The 27,093-nt window shown below is 40.9% G+C and overlaps 1 protein-coding gene across 3 annotated transcripts in view; it reads right to left on the bottom strand.

The window, feature by feature from the left end:
• Positions 1-27,093, bottom strand: part of LOC133871325 (brefeldin A-inhibited guanine nucleotide-exchange protein 5) — a 52,833-nt gene that overhangs the window by 5,924 nt on the left and 19,816 nt on the right. For all 3 annotated transcript variants that reach the window (XM_062308745.1, XM_062308747.1, XM_062308746.1), the window contains exons 22-29: positions 21,915-22,154; positions 21,676-21,799; positions 21,419-21,567; positions 16,070-16,426; positions 15,151-15,317; positions 14,828-15,075; positions 14,467-14,642; positions 34-150 (exon numbers count right to left, since the gene is read on the bottom strand). In XM_062308745.1, the coding sequence (XP_062164729.1) occupies positions 34-150; positions 14,467-14,642; positions 14,828-15,075; positions 15,151-15,317; positions 16,070-16,426; positions 21,419-21,567; positions 21,676-21,799; positions 21,915-22,154 (1,578 nt within the window). The remainder of the gene's footprint in view (positions 1-33; positions 151-14,466; positions 14,643-14,827; positions 15,076-15,150; positions 15,318-16,069; positions 16,427-21,418; positions 21,568-21,675; positions 21,800-21,914; positions 22,155-27,093) is intronic.

Raw genomic sequence — 27,093 nt, 5'->3', positions numbered from 1 at the left:
CACGGCAATATAATACAAGAATCAGAAACAAACCTGGATACTATCGATGGCACCAAGCAATAGTAATTGGGTGATGCACTTGACCCTAACAGTTCCCAACAGTGGACTTTCTGCCTCATCTTTGGCTTCAGGCTCCATGGCGTCAGGGTGCTAGAATGGCATTAGATCAAGAAAAGAAATAAGTGATAAGAAAACAGGAATGTGAATTCAGATATATCACCAAAAAGAAAAAAGGGGAAGGTATTAAGTGTTGATGTTTCCCTTGGTTATCCTTATGTGGAAACCTTTAAAGAAGGATACAAAAATGCAATGGGAACACTGTATAAAGTTGGTATCCCATGAAAGTGCTTTCAAACAAAGAATTCCAGCTTGAATACAAATTTTAGCAAAGTTGAGAAAAACTTGGTTCATTAGGGCTAATGTACTGACCCTCACTAAAAGAACTATGTAAAACAGCATCCCCTTGAACGTCTCTTTTCTTCCCTCTTTACAACCCTAAACCATAACCCCTCTCTCAAATACTTTGAAACCCAAAAAACATGAAGTTTTTCCAACCCCCAGCCATTAGATAATGCTTCAAATCTAACACAAAACCCAATGGTCAGTGCGAGTTAATCAAGCAATCAATATTCCTCAAGTACTTTGCAACACTTATCTTTAAACTCAATCGCTCACACCTAATTCAATCTGCAAGTCACATGGCTCTCTACATTTGTTCTTACTAATTAGATGCCCCTCATTTGAGTTGGTATGTGATTAATTTCACATTATAATTGCCTAGAATCTTCATATAATTTTTTATTTTTGATAAGTAAGAAAGGTTTTATTAAAAAAGTGCAAGGCGCCCCTAAGTACACAGGGAGAATACACAGGAACAACTAAACCAGCTCACAAAAAGAAACCCAAAAAAACCCACAAGGACCTAAGCCCTTAAACCTGAAACCCACAAGGTGCACTCAAAGCCTCTGCCTAGAGGGCACGCTTGTATCGCACAGGAACAACCAAACCAGCCCACAAAAACAAAACCTAAACAAAACCACAAGAATCTAAGCCCTTAAACCCGAAACCCACAAGGAGCACTCAACGCTACAACACTTGAACCTTTCCTTTCCCTCGCCTAGAGGGCACGCTTGCATCGCCGTAGTTAATGGAGCTTTTTTAGATTCAACACCTCTCTCCTCCCTTTGATCTTAAGACGCGCACCCTTTTTAACCCAAGGCCTAAGAAGAAGCACCCAAAAACGGCGTTGTCAGAGCACTGAGAGCAGTCACAGCTTCGTCAAACAGAGAAGCATCCATCTGAGCACCTTTGCCTACCTTTGATTTCCGGTGATATCTCAACACCAATTTGGACTTGGACGGGTAGATGGGATCCCCACACTCCGACATTACCGGAAGAGAAAAGCAGAACCTCTCTCCCAACGCAGCCGCCCCAAAGAAGAGACACCGAAGGAATTTGACCCAACTTCAGAGAAGTCGAGTGTTGGAGAAAACCCCTTAGAATATAAATTCGAGCACTCAAAGGGGACACTCATTGCTTCTAGAGGCAGAACAGAGGCAGGGGAGGCTATTGCAAAAGGGGACCCAGAAAACACTGAAACAGGACTAGAGATTACCAGCAACGACATACCTAGAAACGCAGAGGCTTGCACGGGATAGGAGGTGCACATAGAAGACTTCGGAGCTGAAGAAACCGGCCCAGACCCTACCGGCAATAGAAAAGAATGCGCAGCTTCTACCGCCTATTTTGCAAATCCCTCGAAAACAAGTGAAGAGAGATCAGTGGCCAACTACGTGTTCAAGCAAGACCCGACACCTTTATGAGGAAAGGACAACTCTTCAGCACCTTTAGACATCTCAGAACTAGTCGGAGCAAACAACCTGACACCCATGTCAACTGTCGTCATCACCTCCGGCCGTTGAAGACTCGATGTAGACCCAAAACCCAAAGAGAACTCAAAACCCACTTTAGGATCCAAAGAAGCCCTTGACCCGTAACCTCAATCCGCTTCTTAGATTTGGGCTTCATCATAACCCGGCCCAGACGGAAACCTTTGAAACTGAAAGTGGGTTTTAGACCCAGATCGAAAGCAAATGAACGACCCATCAATGCCCCAATGACCTGACCCATCAACCTCACTAGAAGGTTCCTCCACGTTTGCAGATTCAATCAAGGCAAAATCTTCCTCGTTGATCCTGGTGTGCCTTAGGCAGAGAGAAACTATGTTGTATGTTCCTTGCCCTGCAGTTTCAGCAGCAAGTCCTTACCCAGTGGTTCCTTCTCCATCACAGAGTAGTCCAAGGCCAATCTCACCTCCTCCGAGGCTGCTAGTCTCACCCCCGGGAGAAGATCAAGGTCACGCCTCTCAACCCACGGAATCCGTAACTTGACAGGGCCCTCTGACCTCACCTCCTCCGCGAACGACGGTAGAGCACCACCCACAAAGGGCCAAGCCCCAGACGAGCTTGGGGAGGAGACCTTCAAACCCAAAAACCTCATTCCCATCCTTCTTCTCCACAAGAGACAACACACCAATGGGAGAAGACCCAGACATGGTTTCCAAGAAAACCATCACCTTGCACTACTCATCAACCATTTTGGTCCATCCTTGCCCTCCTCGTCCCTCCGAGAACAAGATGAACCCTCTCCGGCCACCCATTGCATAGACTGCCAGCTCCAAGAAGCGGCCATCCTTATTACAGCCTTTCCAAACAATCCAAGCCTTTGAATCTTCTCCGAAGGATTTGACAAAATCCTCGACCCCCTGAGACCGCAAAGCCTCCTTCACTGCTGCGACAACCCAAGCAGTACATTGCAAACCCAATAGCACAACCCCTAAGAAGCCTTTCCTTGTCCTCCATTCTTAGTACAAACTTTCCTTCCTCCACCGAGAAGAGGAAAGTTTTGGCCTCCACGAAGAAATGTCTCTCCAAAGCCATCCTCTAGAGAATGGAACCCTAGTGGGACGCGCATTCATGCACCGCCCCTAGGGAAAGGAGGAGAACGGCCTGTAACAGGTTGTGGTAAAATATAACTGAAAGAGAGATTGCCAAGGTTGTGACCTTGCCTTCATATAATTAAATTACTATTCCACATCCATAAACCAATCAAGAAAGCCTTTCATATGTAATTGGTGTTTTGAAGGATGAGATCCACTTGTCACTCGAAAATTGTGTACTTTAACTACACCCCTATGTCTTCTCATGTGTTAAAATATCATATATTGAATCTCTTCATCACTCAAATCTTCAGGATTAAATCCTTTGTGAACCATTGAGGGCCACAATCATGACCACACGTGTACATTAGCAAATACTAAACTTTTGATAGGATGCAGTGACGGGTTAAGATTTTCACCTGGTGCAGTGTCATATTGGAGGATGGAAAAGGCTGCTTTAGAAAAAACTAGAGCTGCTGATTCCAAATGCAAGGTCATTATGCCTTATCTAGTGCATTTTGTGTTAACACTTTGAGTGTGTTTTACTTCCACACAATAAGATTGGGCTTTTACTATTGAGATTTGTTCTAATAGGAAGTCTATCAAGATGGTGTTGAACTTCCATAGAATAAAATTAAGATTGTACTATTAAGATTGCTTTTGATAGGGTGTCCATGTAGAGATTAATGCTCTTTGCTCTTTTTGACATTCTAGACTACTTAATTTTAAGGAACTAGCGTCCCGTCTTCCCCAAAAGTTAATTTTTCTTTTTCTAGTGTACTTGGGTAGCACTCCTATGTGCGTTTTCTTCTTCTTCTTCTTTCCAAAAAAAAGAAGCAAAAAAAGAAAAAGAAGAGAGAGAGATAGATACAAAAAGAACTTAGTACATATATCTACACGGAGCTATCAAAAGCACATAAACAATCATACATTCCCAATATAAATGACAAGCAAACTACACGCACCATATGCATCAAATTATTGGACATTTAGATATATGAAGTCGAAATCAAACCATATAGAATGTAAGCAACATCAAAGATGACATAAGCATTAAATACGAGGAGATAGATATTGCTAAATTGGCAAATAAAAAAAGATTAGCAACCTATGAAATATCATCAAAAGACAACTTTTTTAATGGCTATTGTCAGGAAGCAATATAACTTTTCCATGCAGAAAATGCACTTTTGTCCTTTGTTTGGTTTGTTGAATATTCAAAGTATGCTAGTTGCTGTAAATGTTTGTAAGAAAGTTTCTTCTCTGGATGTGGTGCCTGACATGGGAGAAGAGTTGAAAGGAATTGAGTCGTTGGTTGTCCATCCTATTGCTGAGCAGGCGCTGCCTGAATCGATTTCCTCAGATTGGGTGGTTCAGAGAGTGAAAAAGTTCTGTCATGTGGTGGGGTTGTCCTGTGAGGGGTTTGAGGAGCAAGTGATGGCTATGTTTACAGCAATTGAAGCAAGTAGGAACCAGGATGGTTTGGTTAGCTCTCCCTAAATTTTGTTCCAAGATATATAACAGAGGGAAACAAGAACTGAATATGTTGGCTTGCTCCATTAATTATGATTTAAAGGAGGGCGTCCTAACAAAGGTAAAGAAAAGGTGAGGGGTAATTGTGTGCCTAATGAAGCCTAAGATACTATCCTGGAATGTAAGAGGGGATGAATAACAAGGATAAAATGATAAGGACTAGAGGTCTTATTAGGGATTGGAAGGTGGATGTTATTTGTTTACAAGCAACTAAATTGAAGTGCTTCTCTAGGGTGGTGGTGAGAAGTTTATGGGGATGTCTACATGTGGATTGGTGTTATTTAGGGGTGAGAGGAGCATCTAGAGGGATTTTGTTAAAGTGGTATAGAAGGGTGGTGGAAAAGATGAAGGATTGTGTGGGGAGATTTTCCATTGCATGTTCCTTTAGAAGTGTTTGTTATGATTAGAGTGGGCATTTGCAGGTGTATATGGTCCAAATAATGACAATGACATGAGAGTGCTTTGGGATGAATTGGTTGGGATTATGAGCAGGTGGGAGAAGCCATGGTGTAGTGGGGGAGATTTTAATGCTATTCGATATCCAAGTAAGAGATCAGGAGATACCCGTCATTCTCCAGCCATGACGGAGTTTTCATAATTCATATTTGAACAGGGCCTTACGGACATTCCACTAGTGGGTGTGGAAAATCTACGTGGTCTAATGTTCGTGAGATTCAATGTTGGCCAAGAATTATAGGTTTCCTCTTTCTTTTGATTGGAAAGAACAATTTTCTGATGTTGTTCAAAGGAGACTTCCTAGACAATCGTCTGATCATTTTCCACTGTTGCTCGATTTTGGGGTTTCGAGTAGGAGAAGTCAGTATTTTAAATTTGAGAATATGTGGTTGAAGTCAGAGGGCTTTGTGGATCAAGTGAAAATATGGTGGAAGTCATACAATTTTCAGGGTTGCCCTAGTTTTGTGTTGGCGCATAAATTGAGAGCTTTGAAAATGGATTTGAAAAAATGGAATGAAGAGATCTTGGGATTGTTGGGAAGAGGAAAAATGAGTTAGTGGATGGTATTCGAGAGCTTGAAATTGTTGCAGAAGGTAGATTGTTAATTGAGGAGGAAAGGAAGAGAAATGAGGATTAATCAAGGGATTTGGAGAGGCTGATTCTTTATGAAGAAGGAGGTTGGATGCAGAAATCTAGGGCCCTTCGGTTGAAAGATTCGATAAGAATACAAAGTTCTTTCATCAGGTGGCAAATTCAAATAGAAGAAATAATATTGTGGATGCTATAATTGTTAATGGGTCTTTATCTTCAGAATCTGTAGAAATAAAGGAGCACATAGTGCAGTTTTATTCTCAACTCTCCAAAGAACAATTTAGTTGTTGGAGGCCAAATTTGGACGGCCTTTCTTTTAATGTCAATGGTGCTGATGAGAGTTCTTGGTTGGAAAGAGAATTGAGGATAGTGAGGTATATGAAGTGGTGAGAAATCTGAATGGTGATATGGCTCTGGGCTTTGATGGATTCTCATCGTTTGTTTTTCTTTCTTATTCATTTTTTTTTTCCTTTCAAGCGTGTTGGGAGGTTCTAAAAGAGGATATAATGGCAGTATTTAGGGAGTTTCATGGTAGAGGAAACTTTGAGAAGAATTTATCTAATTTCTAAGAAAGCTGGTGCTGTGGATATTGACTTTTGTCCTATAAGTTTAGTGGGTGCTATATATAAAATCATATCGAAGGTACTAGCAAACAAGTTGGAAAAAGGTGTTGGGGAAGATCATCTCAAGTTCACAGAATGCGTTTATCTTTTTTATTTATTTATTTATTTTTTCTTTTTTTTTTGGATAAGTAAGAAAAGATATATAAAAAAAGCGTAAAGGCGCCCCTAGGTACACATGAAGTTTCCGCTAGAAATACTCAAAACTAACCCGCAACAACCAACAAAATCAACAGAAAAAAACCCAAAAACCCAAGAAAGAACCACCAAACAACTACAAAGGAGCCCAAATAGAGTTACAAGAAAAAAATAATGCCCGAGAGACAACCCACAACCAACCAAAGCAACAATGAACCCTACAAAACGTGGGCCTATCCTTTCCTATGCTTGGAGGAAACTAAACTGTTGCCATAATTAATGGAGCTTTGTAGATTCAGAAGCTCCCTCTTGCCTTTTGACTTTTGGCATGCTAACATTTTCTCTCTCAAAAACTCTTCTTCCATGACATCCGGAATAGCCAAGGCCTCCTCAAAAGCACCATCCAAAGCCCAATCCAAGGGCAAGCCATCCCAAAACTCATCGTCCTCCTCCCAAGCCACAATTTTCCCATTGTGATCAAAACCAACAGGCCAATTGCGAGATAGGGATAAACCATTTCCTTCAGAGGAATAAGGAGTGAGACAACCTCTCGGGGGAGATGAAGGTCCAACCATCCCAACCTCGGTGACCTTTTGCGGCGATGTGGGATTAATTGGCACCTTTGGGCGAGGGTTGAGAAATACCTTCCTAAGACCCTGCTTCACTGGCAGCTCAGCAGCCGTAACCTTCTTAACAGAGCAGCCAACAGTCATCTTCGTGGCTTCCAGAGAATTAGAAAATAGCTCCTCATTCCACTTCACAGATTGCCCTTCCTTTAGCACCTTCGCCCTCCTGCAGTAATGCTGAAAAGGCTTAGAAACCACCACGGGGAGGGGAAAACGCAGCTTCTCACCCAACACAGCCGCTCCAGTGAGAGACGGAGGGGCAAACCCGGGTTGAGGAATCTGAAGTGGCCTCAGAGGAGAGACCTTAAACACAGGATCCGAAGCACGAGTTGGAGAAGGAGCCGTCGAAAAAGTAAGATTCGGTGCCGGCGAAGGGGGAAACCCAAATTTTTTAGAGGCTGGAGAAGCTGACGATGCCGGACCCGCGTCCTCTGTGGCTACCAGCACATCACCCACCAAACCCCCAGGAGGACACCAAACCAAAATCATCCTAGAAGACCACTCCAGCATCGTCTCCGGTAGGGATCTGGACGGACAGGCAACTTTAGGTTTCGGCCAAAAATGGGCCATGCGGAAACCTAAATGTTTACGACCCATCCCTGACTCGAAAAACCGGTCCAGAAGTTTTCTTACAGCCCGGCCCAAGGCCACATAAAATCCGAAACCCAGTTTATTCCACGTACGCGTTCTCGAATATTCGGATTTTGAATTTTCAAAATTCAAATTCTAACGAGAGAACCTTCTTACCCTTTGGATGAAGATGCCGGTCTTTGCCCAACAGCTCTAGCGGCGGGGACTCCAACAAGAAGCAATCCACCACCGATCTTGGTTCAAACTCTGCATGCCTCACCATCGGAAGAAAGTCAAGAGCACACTACTCCTTTGGCGATGCCCTCCACCCAGAATGACGACCCCCCACAATGAGCTCCTTCACGGCCGAGACCGAACCAGACCTCAGCACCTCCACAAAGGAGTGCCCCTTCCAAAGAGGAACCAAACCCGGCCTAACCTCTTCTTCCTTCCCAACTGTCTTGACCGATGCAAGCGAAGACCCAGACCCGCAACCCGCTTTGGTAGAGAGATAATCTCTGGCCTTTCTCAGCTTGTCCGAGAATTTGAGCCAACCCCACCCTCTACGCCCCTCAGGGATCACAATAACCCCTTTCCGACCACCCATCCCGAATGTTGCTGCCTCTAAGAAACGGCCTGCTTGGTTGCCACCTCTCTGAGCAATCAAGATTTTTGACCATTCCCTGAAGGATTTGATGAAATCTTGATCTTCCGGATGACACAAGAGAATCTCCAACGTTGATGCAAGCCACTCGGAGCACTGAGAATTGATGATGATCTCCCTGGAAAAACTTTTTCTTTCCTCCCCCACCCTCAGCATCGACACCCCATCCAGCACCGAGAAGACAAAAATCTTCGACTCCACGATAAAACTTTTCTCTATCTCAACACACACCCAACACTCAATCGGCCACCTCAGAAGTACACATTGTCGCCAGAAGAGAGAAACCCAAAAAGAGAAGCCACCGGTTGAGCCCCTATGCGTGATACAAACGAGACCCAAGAACTGGAAACCCGAAATTCAACACCCAACAGCAAAACGAACAGCAGGAAGGCAAAGAGAAAGAATCTCCTAGCTTGACGCGCTCTCACACGCCGTTGAGAGAGAGAGAGGGAGAGAGAGAGTTTATTTAAAAACATTTTTCCCCCAATAACTAAATATTCATAGCGACCAGACTGTTTTTTACACAAAAAATGTAAGCTGGCCTGCTGGTAGTCTCCGATAGTGAAGGAATTATTGCAGAATGCATTTATCAAGAGTGACAAATATTGGATTCAGTTTTGGTTGCTAAAGAAAGTATTGATAGTCAAATTTGAGTAGGGGTCCATGGCTGCTTGTGTAAATTGGATTTGTAAAAGGTTTACGGCCATGTGAATTTGGAGTTTTTGTTGTATTTATTTAAGAGAAGTGGTTTTGGGGAGAAAAGCCGAGCTTGGATAGCACATTTTATATCTACGGTGTGATTCTCAGTAAGATGATGTCGGCCACAATGGATAGGGGGTTATTAGAGCACTAGCAGTAGCTTCCCTTACACTTTCTTCAATTTAGGGAATTAAATCACTTTTTACTTCTTTATTTAAATGCACTCCACAATAGCTTCCCTTATCATTTCCTTACACCATTTAAATATTCTTTAATTAAATGCTAAGAGAAAGAGAGGAAAGAGAAATTATTTAAATATTGTTAATAAATGCTAGAGGAATGAGAAAGTTTTTATATTAAAATAATGCTAAGGGAACCATTTTTGCTTACCTAGATGTAGGAGACAACTTTTAGTTCCCTTGGTGTTTCCTTAGTTTAGGGAACAAGGAAATTTGATTCAAGTGGTTTTTTAGGAGTTTTTTCTACATGTAGGGAACGGAATAAGATTTAAAGAAACTGCTGTTAGTGATCTTATCAGGTTTTTTGGTGGGATTGAGAAATAATGAAGATTTTGCAGTGTCTCATCCCTTGTTTGCGGATGACACATTGATCTTTTGTGAAGCTAATAGTGAACAACTCCGTAATTTGCATTATCATTTTTTTTTTTTCAAAAGTAATGTTGGAGTTGAAGATTTTTTTTGATAAGTAATAAACTTGTCTTGTTAAAAGCGTAAGATGCCCCTAAGTACACCGGAAGTATACAAGAGAAAGCATTTAACTAGAAGATTAATTTATCTAAATTAGAGATTATTCTAGCCGGTAAAGTGGTTGATGTAGAAAGTTTGACTAATATCGGAGTATCGCATAAATCTACTTCTATATGGAGCGGCAATGTAGAAAAAATGGAAAGGCATTTGGTTGGTTGGAAAATGCTGTATTTGTTGAAGGGAGGTAGGTTGACCTTGATTAAAAATACATTTTTTATGGGGCGGTATAAATGATGATTTAAGTTTCATTTAGTAAATTGGTCGAAGATTTGTTCTCCGAAGCAAAATGGGTGGTTTGGGGGTAAGAAATTTGACTCATTTTAACCAAGCTCTTCTAGGCAAATAGTTATGGCATTATGTTATGGAGAAGGAGGCTTTGTCGAGATCGGCAGTGGAAGCAAAATATGATAGTATGAGTGGAGTTGGCGTTCTAAAGAGGTGGTGGGACCCTTTGGAGTTGGAGTGTGGAAACATAGAGGGAAGGGGTGGAGAGTTATTTTCGAGATTTGTTAGATATGATGTGGGAGATGGAACCAAGATAAGGTTTTGACATGATTTATGGTGTGGGGACCAGCCACTGAATGAATCATTTCTAGAGTTGATTAGTATTGATTGTTGTAAGGAGGCATGTGTGGCAGATCATTTGCAGTTTTCTAATGGAAATATTTAGTGGAATTTATCTTTTATCATACCTGTGCAGGATTGCGAGGTAGAATTGGTAACTGTGTTTTTTTTTTTTTTTTATGTGTTGTACTATTTTAGAGTGAGACGAGATGGAGAGGATAGTATTTGGTGGATACCATCCAAGACGCAGAAGTTTGAAGTAAGATCGTTTTATCAAACGTTATCCCCTCCATCTAGTTCATCATTTCCTTGGAAGACCATTTGGGGAGTCAAGGTTACATCGAGAGTGAGTTTCTCTGAGTGGACAACGGCTCTTGGGAAGATTATGACTTTGGATAACCTGAACAAGAGAAAAGTCATAGTTATGGATTGTTGTTGCATGCGTAAAAGGAGTGAGAAATCCATAGATCATCTTCTTCTCCATTGTGAAGTGGTAAGAGATTTATGGACTTTGATTTTTAGCCTTTCAGCGTATAGAGTTGTTGGATTGTTGGAGAGGTCAGTTAGGAAGTTATTCTATTTTAGACGCTTGGAGAATGTTCCCTTTGTGCTTAATGTGGTGTATATGGAGAGAGCAGAATTCAAGGTATTTTGAAGATCGCGAGATTTTGATAGAAGAGCTAAAGAATATCTTGGTAAAATCGTTTTATACATAGACACGCCCTTAAGTACTCCGAAAGTATACAAGAGTAAGCACTTAGCTAAAAAGTTAAAAAGAAATAGCCAAAAAAAAAAGAAAGAAACCCACCAAACCCTCAAAACCAAAAGCCCTCAAATCCGAACCAGTCCACAAAAAGAAACCCAAACAAACCCACAGGGACCTAAGCCCTTAAGCACAAAACCCACAAAGAGCACTCAAAGCAACAAAAGAGAAGCCTAAACAAACCCACAAGGAGCACTCAACGCTACAGCACCGGAGCCTTTCCTTTCCTTTTCCTAGAGGGCATGCTTGCATCGCCATAGTCAATTGAGCTTTCCAGACTCAGCACCTCTCTCCTCTCTTTAATTTTAAGACTCGTACCCTTTTTAACCCGATGGAAATCCTCTTCAATGGAATCAAAAATCGCGAAGGATGGATCTTCATCTTCAACATCATCCGGCGCCCAATCCAAGGGCACGTCAAGAGGACAGATATCCAAGGGGTAAGGGGAGTCTCCTTCCTCCCCAACCCAAACACCATCTCCCTAATCCCACACAACAATCTCCTCAGACGGGCCAAAACCTATCGGCCATTGCTGAGATTGGATCAAGCCATTCGACTTGAAGTTCACCTCCTTTTTAGCGATAGGAGAAGCACAACCACTCAGAGGGGAGGGAACACTCGCCGAAGAAAGCTAGACAGAGGAGACTTACCCGCTCCCCCACCTAGCTTCGGCGAAGACTTGACTACGGTCCCACCTAAGGCCTGAGAAGAAGCACCCAAAAATGGTGTCATTGGCGCACTGAGAGCTATATGAGCCTCGTCAAACAGAGAGGTATCCATCTTAGCAGTTTTTGCCTTCGATCTCCGATGATATCTCAAAACCGATTTGGATTCGGACGGGTAGATGGGAGCCCCACTCTCCGACATAACAGGAAGAGAAAAGCGGAGCCTATCTCCCAATGCAGTCGCTCCCAAAGAAGAGACACTGAAATCTGACCCAACTTCAGAGAACTCGGGAGCCGGAGAAAACCCCTTAGAGAAACCCTTTGAATCCAGGACTGAGCACCCAAAGGGAGCACTCACATTGGAAAAAGAGGCAATCGTAGGGGACCCAAAAAACGCCAAAGAAGGGGAAGAGATCGCTGGCAATGACACACCTGGAGATGCAGATCCAGACTTAGGATCAGAAGAAAACGGCCCAGAGTTTGTAGATCCCTCGGAAACAGCAACATTAGCGTCCATCAAGCAATAACCGGTGCCGACAAGAGGAAAGGAAAACTCAGAAACGGTTGGAGCAAACAACCCAGCACTAGTTGGAGCAGACAACCCAGAACTGGTCGGAGCAGACAACCCGCCACCCAAGTCGACCGTCAACATCAACTTCGGCCATAGAAGACCCGATGAAGACCCACAACCCACGGAGACCTCAAAACCCAGTTCAAGATCCAAAGGGATCCCTTAACTTGTTCCCTCAATCCAAATCTTAGACTTGGGCTTCGCCAAAACCCAGCCCAAATGGAAGCCTAAAAATCTGAGATTGGGTTTAAGGCCCAGCCCGAAACCAACTGAGCGACCCATCAACGACCCAATGACCCGACCCACCATTCTCACAAGAAGGTTCATCCACGTCCTCATTTTCAAACGAGGCAATGGCTTTCTCGCTGATCCTGTTGTGCCTTGGGTAGAGGGAAGACGTGCTGGAAGACCCTTGCGCTGTAGATTTAGCCCCTTGCCCAGTGGTTCCTTCTCCTCCTCCAACACAGAGCAATCCATGGCCAACCTCACCACCTTCGGAGCTGCCAGTCTCACTACTAGGAGAAGATCAAGCTCACGCCTCTCAACCGGTGGAATCCGCAACATGACAAGGCCTTGAGACCTCACCACCTCTGCGAACAACGGAATAGCACCACCCAAAGGGGGCCAAGCCCCACCCAAGCTTGATAAGGAGGCCTTCAAACCCAAAACCTCCTTCCCATCCTCCTTCACTGGAGATAGCGCACCAACGGGAGGAGACCCAGACGTGGAATCCAGGAAAACCAACACCTTGCCCAGCTCATCAACCACTTTGTTCCATCCTTGCCCTTCACGTCCCTCCAGGAACAAGATGAATCCACTGCAAAAACTGCCAGCTCCAAGAAACAACCATCCTTATTGCAGCCTTTCCGAACAATCCAAGCCTTCGAATCTTCTCAGAAGGATTTGAAAAAATCCTCGACACCCTGAGATTGCAAAGCCTCCTTCACCACTGCAATAACCCAAGCAGTGCACTACAAACCCAAACGCACCACCCCTAAGAAGCCTTTCCTTCTCTCCTCCAATCTCAGCACAGGCTTACCTTCTTCCACCGAGAAGAGGAAGGTTTTAGCCTCCATGAAGAATCACCTCTCCAAAGCCATCCCTAGCGAGCTTGACAGAAAGGAACCCTAGCGGTACGTGCCTACAAGCGCCATTGCTGGGGTGAAAGAGTCTAGAAAAGTCGAGAGAGAAAAGATAGAGAGGAGTATAATATCTCACAATTTTCTAACTTTTATGATTTTGTGGATTTTTATTCTTCTCTCTCTCATTTAAGGGGTTTTCTCTTGTATACTTGTGCACTAGGGTTGCGCGGTTGCGCCCCTCTACGCTTTTAATGAAATGCTTTACCTATAAAAGAAAAAGGTGCACACAAGATTTTATCTAGGCTTCAAAAATAAATATATAAACAAAATAAAACAAACGAATGGCCTCAATCTCTTGCCTCAGAGCATGTCTAAAGATAATATTCCTAGAAGGCTAGTAAATATGTGCCACAAGACAAATAAATAGCTTTATACACCCCAATCTGCTTCCAGCCTGAGTAGTGAGTACCACCAAACAAACATCTGAACTCCAACAAAACTTTAACCAAAAACTGTATACAGCCAGATCCAGAACCAGCCACTTTCCTAGCAGGTACAGTGAATAAGTTAAAGTGGATTTGATTGTCTGACAAGTTTTTTTTTTTTATTATTATTTTATTTTTTTCTTTTGGGAAAACTTCACTTAACTCCTCTGAACTTCCATTACTTTTGCAATATCTCCCTAAGGTTAAAAAATTCTCAATTTAGTGTATCAAACTTTCAATTTTTCACAGTATTACCCATCCGTTAGGATTTTTCATTGAATCCAAACAAAGGATGTGAATATTACCAAAATACCCTCAAAAAATGAAAATTGTCCGGTAATTTTGTAATTTTATAAAGTTTACAGAGGTATAAGTGCCATGTTATCCTTTGATCGTCTGATTTAACCCCAAACCCTAGCATGAGAGGTGAGACTGCAAAAATTAAGAGTTTTTGAACTTTGGTATGATGATTGCAAAAGTGATGGAAGTTCAGGAGAGTTAAATGAAGTTTCCCCTTTTCTTTTTCTTTTTTTGGGACAAATGTACTCCAAGTCAGAAAGAACCCATTGAAAGTTCTGCATTCAATTAAGGTATGACATTCAAGAAATTTGAATTAAAAGCAGTAAAAATACAAATGTTAGAGGCATAATTAACTAGGTAAGAATCAATGGGGGTAAACCTAAAGTAGATATCACATGGCCTTTAGGACGTGATGATAAGTACTGGTGATATACCTGGACTGGAGAAGATGGTACCGAAGCATCTGAAGCATGGCTTTTAGACCTAGAAGTAAGATTTCTGAGAAAGAGATTATCCATCATATTTCCCATAATCCTCTGGCCTATTGTCTGACTCCGTTGGAGGCCTCCATCAACAGTTTTCAAACCTCTTCCTGATGGTGATGGAATCCCTTCAGGAATAAAAATTCAAAGGTAGGCAAAATTAACCCTTCATTCATAATATAGGATAAAATGGAAAAAAACAGTTTATTAGATTCTTGTTTTCAATCTGTTGGATTGCAGATTGTCAGTTATTTGAATGTTAATCATGAGCATGCTATAAACATATATTTCCATGAAATTTCTAATAACTAACCTTCAGATCCATTCACATTACTTTGTGACCCTGATTCTTGATAGTGATCCAGCGGAACTGCTGCATTAGGGTTCCCTGAAGTGCCATCAGGACCAGTATTTGGGGATGGCAACAGATGTACGTTTCCATTGTCCCTGACATCAAACGTATGGCCATCCACTTCCTCATTGTCAAAAGACTTTAGGGAAGCACTATCAAAACCTAAAGCATTGAGCAGCTCAAGGGGTTGTGTTGTGTATGAAGCATCTCTAATGATCAAAATAAAAACAATGATTAGTAATAGAAGAGTTACAAAAGATTTTAAGGAAATAAGAGATATGCACCTTATGCTTTTCAACAGCATATCCCAGTCGCTCTCACTGAATTGGTGTCCTCCAACTTCTATAAGATGCACCAGTGCACCCAGAGATATTGAAACCACAGATTGATCTGTCTGTTTGGCGCAATCCAACAGCAAACTCAATAATGGTGGAAGCATAAAACATACCTCCTGTACAAAATAAGGATAATAAAGTTGCCGTCAGAATTTTTTTTAAATTTTTTGGAATATATTTAAAAAATTAGATCGTCCCACAGCATAATTTAAATACCAAATGCTCAAAACACAGACTACTATACTCAGTAACATGGTCAGATGCATCAAGTTGAAGAGATCAATAAAATTGTTCAAGTTATCATCCTCTTGAGTCATTTGTTTCACTAAACACTTGATCACATTGTTGTCAATAAGTTCACCATCATTATAAGATATTTATTCATGTGATTGGCAGTATCCAAGTAATACTATATACTCTTAGTTACAGGATCACAAATCCCAAAAAAATTTCAAATGAGGCAACAAGAACAACTTCGAAAAGAACTAAAAGTTAGCAGTAACAATACCGTCAAGATTGTCATTACATCCATTGATATGTAAATGAGATTAATACATCTCTTCTAAACATTCAAGCAATAATCATTGTGTTCGTGTGTGCATCATAACAACATTCAGCACTTGCTTCAATCATGCACATTAACTTCATGCAGGTCTCTGGCCAAAGATATATCTTTTTGCAGTGCACCACATACAAAATGTTGGCTTACAATGTAATGTATTCTATGGCACACACTTTCTTGACAACCAACACATCAGTTTTGGCATCCATTCATCCTTATTAAACATTAGCATCAGGATCAATGTATCGACTCCTGACCAATTGGCAAACACATGGAGTACAGTTAAAAAAAATCAATATCAAGTACCTTGTAGAAAGTGTTGAAAAGGTTGCACAGCAATTGAAGTGAGTGAATGCTTGTTTCACGAAGCAACTCATCATCAGAAGAAATTAAATTTTCCTTTCCGGCATGTCTTACATGATCAAAAATAGGAAACAAGACACGATGGAAGATGCTCTCCCAAAATGATGATGAGAATTTGCTACCTCTCTCATTCAGTAAATCAAACAAAACTTCAAGTGCACAACTCCTGACCTCTGGTCTTGGATCTGATGTCAGATCAGATAATCCAGCTAGCATGGGGAACCAATAATGCTCAGTCACATCAAAAGTAGCATCCACATTACCATCAATGGGTCTCAATGCACCTCCAGGTATGAGGCCCTAAAATTGACAAACATGGAGACACTAAAACAGTGATCACAAAGCAGTGTAACCACTTCTCCGTGGAAGATAAATAAAGAACCCCCAACAAACTATTTGAAGCAAAAGATGATATCAAATGATTTCTAGCAGACTTCCTCAATATCCAATAATGCCAACATGCTCTTGTAGTGAGCCAAGAAAATACAACAGCAACTAGAGATGCTGCTAATATATTACAGAAAACACACAGAGACATGCACCATACACAGTTCTTGTTAGAGAGAAAGGGATAAGTGTCCCTATTCTAGAAGGTAGTGAGGTGTCCCTTTTAGGTGTTTCTATGAGACCAGGTGTCCTAAATCTAGAGCATTGTATTTACTCCTATAAATACTAGTGTATGAATGAAAAGTGTGTGAATTTTGGAATCACCATATTTTCTTAACACGGTATTAGAACTTAGGAATTAAAAAAAGAATAACGAAAAGTGTATCCGCATGTTTTTCCTTTTTCTTTGTTATTCTATTTCTCCCCATCTGCAAGTGTGGAGGTCAATGGTGGCCGCTGCCATATACCTCATCAATATGGTGGTCAGTGGCTATAAGTGATGGATGAAAAAAATAAAAATTCTGTCTGCTTTTTATGGCGGCAGCCGGCGGTTATCTTGTGGTCGTGGTATTGTGTGTGGAGTTTTTTGATCGTTTCTGTGGTATGTGGTATTGTTTGTGGTGGTTGGCCAGTTTGTTGGGGTCGCCAATGGTTTCGCGGTGGTTGTGAGTGTGTTGCCGTTGATTGTGTTTTGATTATCAGCAGTGTGTTGTGTTGTTCAGTTGTGGTTAATCGTAGTGTGAAAGGTGGCAAGCCAACCTTTTGTGGTTGCCGACAATGAGGCGAATTTTTTTTTTTTTTGATAAGAGAAAAATCAATAAAAAGCGCAAAGCGCAATTAAGTACACAGGAAGTATACAAAAAAGGCATCTAAAAGGAAGAAGAAAACAAAACAAGGAAATCATTACAACTAAACACTAAGGGTGCGAGGAACGCAGCCGACCAAGAGTACAAAGAATGAAAGAAAAAGGAAGTGAGTTCCTCAATAGTTCTTTCTTTAACCTAGATTATGGTCGCACCATTGTTGTGGTGGTCCATTCACACTTTTGCAGTCATCGATGGTATCTATTCGTGTTCCTGTGGTGGCTGTTTGCGTCATTTGGTTGCCGACGACGAATTTCCAATGTGATTAAAAGAAGAAAAGGGATAAGGATATCCTAGTTTGGTTTAATCCCTTATCCGGCATAACGTTATTCAGTTTTATTCTTAGGCCAAGTCCAGATCACCCAAATCCAGCACAGGTTTGAGTCCAACCTAAGTGCAGTCCATCTTAAAGGATACGGATCATGCCAGCCCAATATGGTCAAGTCAACTCGGGCTCGACCCATCACCTAGTTTATTCTTAAAATCAGATCAACCCAAATTCTAACAAGGTCAACTTGACAAAATCATGTTTTGGACAGCGGTGAGGTTTTCCAACAACATTTCAACCAGCGTTGGCGTTTTCCGGCAAATCGATTGATGTTGGTGTTCTTCGGCCAGTTTTGACCCACGTTGATATTTTCCAGTGACCTTTCAGCTGACGTTGGTGTTTTCTAGCAAATCTCAACCGGTGTTGTTATTTTCTTGCTAGTCTCAACAGGTGAGGGTATTTTCCCATGTGTTTCAACCGCGTTGGTATTTTCCGGCAAGTTTCCACACGTGTTGGTATTTCTCAACAAGTTTCGACCGGCATTGGTATTTCCCAGCGATTTTTCGGCCGGTATTTGAGTTTTGAATCATGTTTCAGCTAAAGGTATACAAGCGGGGCAGTTATTAACCGAAAATAACTAGTAGCCGTTAATAACTGGTAACAACCGCTAACCGAAAAAACTGAGAAACCAAAAAACCGAAAATAACCACAACCAGATAACCGGGTATCCGGTTGCGGTTACCAGTTATAGCATCTTCATAGTTCACGCTGTCGCCTCTTCTTCTCCACTTCTCTCCTCTTCTTCTTTCCTCTTTCTTTCTTTTTCTCTTCTTCTCTTATTAGGTAAGATCATGTATGTACAATAGATGTGAGAGTCATATTCGAGCCCTTGGAATTTTTGAGAAATGTTCAATTTCTGTACTAGTCTTCAACTTGCTTGTTTTTAAAAGCTAAAGTTATATGAATGATGTATGAGATTATGCTTTATCATTTTTGTTCTCCCTAGTTACTTGTCAGGATATATACCAAACTATCAAGTAGCCCGTCTTTCTCTCAATGTGGTTAGATATATATACAGTATGGCATAAATCTGAGTCTTTGGATTTTGATGTCTGCTTGGCTTCTGCATAACCTAAGGAGATTAAATCAATTTAATTTGTTCTCTAGTTTGCAAGCACGTAAAAACTAAAAAAATTCAACAATATATAAAAACCGGTTATCCGGTTAATAACCCGTTTTTAATAACAGGATAACCGGCGGTTGGTAAAAATTACCGGTTGGGGGTATTGAAATGGGAATAACGAGGTATCTCTGTTGTGGTTGCGGTTATGACCAAATAACTGCAACCGCAACCGGTTGTACACCCTTAGTTTCAGCCGAATTTGTTGGTTTCCAGCAAGACTTCGGTGGTTTCAGGTGACAATTCATCTAGTTAATAGGTTTCTGGTGACAATTAATCTAGGTAATAGGTTTCTGGTGCTGTTTCAGACGGTTTGGTAGTTTCCGGCATTGTTTCGGCTGGTTAACAACACTGTTTTGATCGGTGCCATCCAGTTCTGTTCCTTTTCATTCGATTTAGTTGTATTTCAGCTGATACAAAAATTTTTTTAAAAAACAAAAGAAAAAAAAACTGCAAAACTAGAAACAAGTAAGCTGCAATGAGCTAATATCCAAGTACATAAAGTGTTGAGCATGATTCTCTACAGCTTTAGCACCAAAGTCTATACATCTTCAAAGCTTTGAGCGTTCTGCTCTCTCCAAAGGCACCAAACACAATGGAGCCAACCTCCATAATTTCATAATAACCCAATCAACACCAACACCAAACATACTAAGAATAGAGCTCCACTTCCAGGAGCTATAGATAGCATGGTGTGGACTCCTTCGAGCCAACATGGTTTTGTAGTAAAAAGCTACTACACTATGTTAACTTCCCTTAGCAGTGAAGAGCTTAGTTCATTTCCTTGGAAAAACATTTAGAAGGTGAAGGCCCCTTCACGCATTGCTTTCTTTTTATGGGCCACAACTTTGAGTAGAATCCTCATGGTGGACATTCTTAGAAGGCGGGGGTTTCAGCTGATTAATCGATGTTGCCTTTGTAAGAAGGATGAGGAAACTGTTAACCATCTTCTCCTCCATTGTGAGTTTTCCGTTGATATTTAGCACTTAGTGCTTAACAGCTTTGGGGTCTCTTGGGTCACACCTAGTAATGTGCCTCAACTTCTCCATTGTTGGAATTCCTTGGACATGGACATCCTAGAGAAGCTATCTGAAAAGTTATTCCTGCCCTTTTAATGTGGAGTATTTGGAGAGAAAGGAAACATTGGCTCTTAGAGGATAGTGAGTCCAATGTGCTACTTCTTAAATCCTCATTCCTGAGATCTCTTCTGGATTGAGCCCTTGCTCATGTTCCTAACTTCTCTTCAGAGAATTTGGTAGATCTGATTTGTTTTCTAGATTGTAACAGCAGCTAGTTCTTGGTGCTCTTGTTTCTCTTGTATAGCAGCTAGTTCTTTGGTGCTTTTGTTTTTCTTGTACACTCTTCGTGTACAAGGAATTTCCTTATTCTTCAATAACATTATTATTATTCATCAAAAAAAGAATAGAGGTTCATAACTCTCTCGCTACTTTACAGTGAATCAACAAGTGATCAATGGACTCCACACTCTTCTTGCACATGCAACACCACTACACCACCACAACATTTCTCTTTCTCAAATTATCCAGTGTTAATATTTCCCCTAAAGCCGTTGTTCACACAGAAAACACCACCCACGAGGGAGCCCTGACTTTCCAAATACTCTTCCAAGTAAAAGAGGATCCATTCGGACAAGTTAAAACTCGATAAAACAACTTCACTTCAAACGTGCTCCTTTTGGAAAGACTCCAACATATTCTATCCACATCTCCTTGTCTTATTCTGAAAGAGTACAACATCTCAAAGAAAGAAAGGATCACCTCCACCTCCCAATCTTGAACTGGTCTAGTAAAAGTTACATTTCAGTGAATATTTTACCAAATCAAAACAAAAAGTTATCCACCATCCACACATCCTTGCTACGTTCAATACTGAACAAGTCTGAATAAGATATCTTCAATGGACTATCTCCACACTACATATCATGTCAAAAATTGACCTTTGATCCATCACCCACCTTATATCTAACAAATTTTGAAAACATTTCCCACCCTTCTTATAAATTTCCATACTCCCACTCCAAATGGCCCTGTTACCCCAGGGCACCAACCTCCCCTTAGACTATCATATTTAGTCTCTATCACCAATCTTTATAATGCTTCTCTATCAATTCTAGAGCAAGCAAACTCCCATTTGCTTTGGAGGGAAAAGAATGTTAAAAGTTTTGAGGACCGCGAGAGGACATTGGAGGTGTCTAAATCTTTTTTCTTTAATACTCTTTATCTTTGGACATCTGCATTTGTATCTCATTTGGTACTTATTTTTCATTATTTCTTTGTTCTTTTTTCTTATTCTAGTTAGGTGTTTTCTCTTGTATACTTCCTATGTACTTGGGAGACACTTTACGCTTTTAATGATATCTTGATTACTTATAAAAAAAAATTATATAGTTTTGCTGTGCATGCTGACACAAGTAGAACTTCCAATATTCATCTGCATCTCTCCAATAGATTTACCATAAAAAAAAAATTCCACCAAACTCATCCCCCAACAATTCAAAAGCTTAACACCATGAAAGATGTAATTCTATCAAAACATAAGTGATATGCTCAACAAAACTGCAGCTAAAAACATACCTCTGCCAGGCGATCCTCACATATACGCAGTAGTGCAATAGCCTTCAAACTTATTCGGTGCGAACTTTTATTATTGGCAAACCTGATAAGACAGTTGACGCAGTCCATAAAACAATCTCCAACTACTTGATCAAAGTGTTCCAAGATAACTGCAAATATACTTGGTGTTAGATATACTGAAGTTTCCAATAAGAAAAATAACATTAATATATAACAGCAACTACTAGTGCAAGAAGAAGAAGAAGCGTGGTTCTTACCCTGTTCAACATTTTCAAATGCACTTTCAACAATTGATTCCAAGTCATCATCTGCAGCAGCTGTAAAAATCATAAAAACACTTCGCCATCCAGACTTTATGCTGCCAACTTTAGACTTTATCATCTGTAGTAGACACCAAAAATTAACTTCTAAAAAAAATGCCCAAGAACATCGTAGATATAGACAGTTCAAATTCAATTCTTAATACTGTTAAGCAAAGCTAATTAAGTAGACATACTTGAACAATGCAGTCAACAATTAGGCTTCTTATGGATTCACTTCGAGTATTTCGCATAAGAATAACAAATGGTTTCAGAATGTCATTCTGGAAAGTGAAATTGGCAAGTTCAGCACGCTCCAAATACTTCATACCAAGCTGCCTCAAAGAATCTATGGCATACATAGATATTTTCTCATCATGATGGCTCCCAGCTGAAATAAAGTGATTTGCTAGAACAGACCATATTCTAGCCCAAACCTGGAAGAGAAATCAGGAGAAATTTTTAGATCGTAGTTCAGTGATTTGCATGAGAATCAACATATTATCACTTCATGGAATTAAACAGTACACGGTCATCATCATTTCAATATCCCTGTTGAAAAATTTCAAATATCTGGCTACAGCAATCAGACAAAAAGGCAATTTATAACTAGTAAATGATGGAAATCAGACAACTAGCTTGCTTATGGGGGACAAAAACTTGTGCAAAACCAAAGCAGGCATCCTAGCCTTATTTATTCAAACATGAGTCCGCTGCTTAATTTCTACCAGAAGCATTCCCTAAAAGAACTCCTAATATCAAAAAATTTCAAAAAGTTGCGGAAAAAAAAAAGAACTCCCATATCAATGGTAGAATTTTATGGTTGAAAGCTTTGAAGGCGGATTTGAAAAATGGAATGAAGAAGTTTTTGGAAATGTAGGGAAGAAAAAGAAGGGGCATTCGGGATCAGGATATAATTGCAGAGGATTGTGGTTTAGTTGAGGAGGAGAGGATGAGGAAGGTCGATATGTTTAAGGAGTTGGAGACAACTTTCCTTTTTGAGGAAGTGAGTTGGAGACAAAAATCAAGAGCTTTGTGGCTGAAGGAGGGGGACAAAAACACCAAATTTTTTCATAGGGTGCCCAACTCACATTGAAGAAATAATCATGTGGAATCTTTGAGTACCAATGGTTCTATCCAATAATCCAATGGAGAAAGGAGCATATAGCACATTTTTACAGCAAATTGTGCTTTGAGCAGTGTCCTTGGTAGCCAAGGATGGATGGTCTTTCGTTCCAATCCATTGACGCGGATGAGAATACTTGGTTAGAAAGAGAGTTTGAGGAGTAGGACGTGTCGGAGGTTGTGAGGGGATTGAATGGTGATAAGGTGCCAGGACTGGACGGCTTCACCAAGGCTTTTTTTCAAAACTGTGGGGAAGTATTGAAAAAGGATATTATGGCCGTGTTTTCAGAATTTCATAGTCGATGACAATTTGAGAAAAGCTTTAATGCAATGTTTGTTTCTCTGATTCCAAAGAAAACAAGTGTTGTGGATGTGAAGGATTTCCGACCTACTAGTCTAGTGGGCGGAGTGTATAAAATCATCTCCACAGTTCTCGCTAACAGGCTTAAGTTGGTGTTGGGCAAGATTATTTCTAACTCACAGAATGCCATCATTGGAGGTCAACAAATTTTGGATTCAGTACTTATTGCTAATGAATGCTTGGATAGTAGACTTAGAACGAGGGAATCTGGGGTGTTGTCGAATTTGGAGAAGGCGTATGATCATGTCAACTGGGAACTTTTTCTTTATTTGCTTAGTAGATGTGGTTTTATGGAGATATGGAGGGATTGGATAGAGTTTTGTATTTCTACGGTGAGATTTTCCGTACTTGTGAATGAAACTCCATCCGATTTTGTTACTAGATCTCATGGGTTGCAACAGGGGGATCCGCTCTTGCCACTATTGTTTGTGATGGTTATGGAGGCATTAAGCCGAATGCTAACTGCGACAATGGATCGTGGTCTCTTGACAGGGTTCTCAGTAGGGTCCAGGGACAATGAAGGATTGGTAGTGTCTCATCTTCTGTTCGCTGATGATACGTTGATTTTTTGTGGTGCGCATTCCGTACAAATTCAACATCTACATTGTATTTTGTTATGTTTTGAAGCAGTGTCGGGTTTGAGAATCAATTTAGGTAAATCTGAAATTGTTCCTATCAGAGAAGTGGAAGATGTCAAAGAACTGGCTCATCTTCTTGGATGTAGAGTTGCTTCATTGGCAATGAAATTTTTGGGTTTGCCATTGGGTGCTTCATATAAGGCCAATGCTATTTGGAATGGAGTTGTTGAGAAAATGGAACGTCAATTGACTGGTTGAAAGAAACTTTATTTATCGAAGGGTGGTCGGTTGCTCTGCATAAAAGTACTCCTTCCAACCTAGCTACGTATTACTTGTCATTGTTCCTTATTCCAATGGGCGTGGCTAATAGACTTGAGATACTTCAAATGAATTTTTTATGGGGTGGCATTGGGGATGAGGTTAAATTCCAGTTAGTGAATTTGCGAAGGATTTGCACTCCAATAAAATCAGGTGGATTTGTTGACTAGTTGGGGCGCTTCGTTTGGGTGTGGTCCAGCTAAGGAAGTTTGGCAGTTAGTTATGTTGTGTTTAATGTGGTGTCTTTAGCGTGAGAGGAATGCTCGACACTTTGAAGACGTAGAGACATCAGCGATAAAATTAGGATGCTTCTACTTAACACATTACATCTTTGGATAGCGGCATATCATAGCTTGATTGTTTCTACTTCTGCATTTTTTTTTGAATTTATGTTCTTCTCTTTCTTCCTTTTAGGGTTTCTCTTATATACTTCATGTGTACTAGGATTGCATCCCTCTGCGCCTTATTAATAATATGAAATCACTTATTAAAAAAAAAATTATGTCAAAAAGCATCAAAATTAATGTTACACAGATAAAAAATACAGATATTGAGAGCTTTTGCAGAGAACGTTAAGGACAAACAACATAGTAAGTCACAAAGACTAAATGGGCAAAGGTTTGTGGGAGGGTTGATCTTGATACAGTCCTAACTTTCAGTATTTCATTTATTCACTCTTAAATTATCCAATTTTCAAAATACTTTTATCAGGGGTAGACAAATTTTAGACTCGGTCTTTATTGCAAATAGATGTTTTAATAGTAAAATTAGATCAGGAGTCCCTAGGATGCTCTATAAATTGGACTTAGAGAAGGCTTATGGCTATGTGAATTGGAAATTGGACTTAGAGAAGGCTTATCATCTCTGTTGTTTGTTGTTATGGAAGCATTGAGTAGAATGTTGTCCGCGTCTGTTGATAAGGGGATTTCATCAGGATTTTCGGTGGGATAAAGGGATAATGATGAGTTGCATGTGTCTCATCTCTTATTCGTAAATGACACTAAATTTTTTTTTTGTGTATTTAAATTTTTTTTTTTTTTTTTGATAAGTAAGAATTCATTAAAGAGCGCAGAGGGGCGCAACCCTAGTACACATGGAGTATACAAAGGAGCCCCTAATTAGAGGACCGAAACGAACAAGAAAGTAAAAAATCAGCGTACGACATACTACCCATGCCATTCGCCGACACCCAAAAAAACAACATATTAAGCATAATTCTACAAAGAGCCCCAGCCTGAACCTCCACATCCTCAAAAAGCCTAGAATTTCTCTCCCGCCACAAGCCCCACAAAACACAAAGAGGAACCTGCTTCCAAACACGGTGAGCAGGACCACGACCCAGCAAAGTACCCCAAGCACTCAATAAGTCCAAGACGCTCCTAGGCATAACCCACTCCACCCCAAACAAACCATAAAAAAAACTCCAAACAACTCGAGCCACGTCACAATGGAGAAGAAGGTGATCAACGGATTCCTCATGCTTTTTACACATAACACACCACTCAACCACCACAATTCCACGCCTTCGTAAGTTGTCATGAGTTAAAATCTTCCCTAAAGCTGCTGTCCATACAAAGAACGCAACCCGCTTCGGAGCTTTAACACGCCATATACCCTTCCAAGGAAAAGAAGCCGTCTCGTGACAAACTAAAGCTTTATTGAAGGTCTTCACTTCAAAATTCCTCCTCTTGGAAAGAATCCACACCGCCCTATCAACCTCCCCATGCCAAACCCGAGTAGAGTATAACTGATCGAAAAAGGACATCACCATCTCCAACTCCCAATCCTGAGCATTGCGCGTAAAGAGAACATTCCAATGAGCCACACCTCGAACCATAGACAAATTATCCACCACCCAAGCATCAGGAGAACGCGAAATGGTAAACAAAGTTGGAAAACAGAGCTTGAGAGGCCTGTCCCCACACCATAGATCATGCCAAAAGCGAATATGGGACCCATCACCCACCTCATAACGCAAAAACTTGGCAACATTATCCCACCCCTTACGAATAAACTTCCAAACACTGACACCATAAGGCCCTGTCACCGGTAAAGAACACCAACCTCCCCTCACACTCCCATACTTCACCTCAATAACCGATCTCCACAAAGCATCGCGCTCCTGAGAAAACCTCCAGATCCATTTCCCCAATAAGGCTTGATTGAAATTAATAACATTACGAACTCCTAGTCCACCAGCCTTAATTGGAAGACAAATACGATGCCAATTGACTAAATGAAATTTAGTCTCATCACCCATACCATTCCAGAGAAAATTCCTTTGAAGCTGCTCCAGCTTTTTAGCTACACTCACAGGAATAGGGAACAAAGATAAATAATAAGAAGGAATGCTAGAAAGAGTACTGTGATTTAAGCTGCCTTATGATTGGAAGTTGTTTCGGGGTTGAAAATTAACTTGGCTGAATCATAATTAGTCCTCGTAGGCGCCATGGAAGGTGTTGGAGACTTGGCCAATATACTTGATTGCAGGGTATCCTCTTTGCCTATGAAGTACTCGAGCCTACTGCTAGGAGCTCCTTTTAAGGCGAAATCTATTTGGGATGACATAATCAAAAAGATGGAACATCGTTTGGCAGGTGGAAACGGGACTTTATCTGTTAAAGGGTGGTAGGATTACTCTTATTAGAAGCACTTTCTCCAATATGAATACGTATTTTCTGTCACTTTTCCCCATCCCAGTTGGTGTTGCTAATTGTATCGAGAAAATTCAATGGAATTTCTTGTGGGACGAAGTGGGAGATGAGTTTGAATTCCATCTAGTTAGTTGGTCCAAGATTTGTAATCTCATTTCCTCATGAGGGTTGGGGGTTAGAAACTTGATTCTGTGTAATCGAGCTCTTTTGGGGAAATGGCTATGACGTTACGACACAGAGAAGGACCCTTTGTGGAGATTGGCAGTGGAAGCTAAATATGAGAGCATGTGGAGAGGGTGGTGCTCCAATGTGGTACACGGGTCCTATGGGGTGGGGGTGT

This window comes from Alnus glutinosa, chromosome 6 (genome assembly GCF_958979055.1).
Source record: "Alnus glutinosa chromosome 6, dhAlnGlut1.1, whole genome shotgun sequence".
In the NCBI taxonomy this organism is placed as follows: Eukaryota; Viridiplantae; Streptophyta; class Magnoliopsida; order Fagales; family Betulaceae; genus Alnus; species Alnus glutinosa.
Note: the sequence above shows the minus strand (reverse complement) of the source record. Positions and strands in the feature narration are given on the sequence as shown.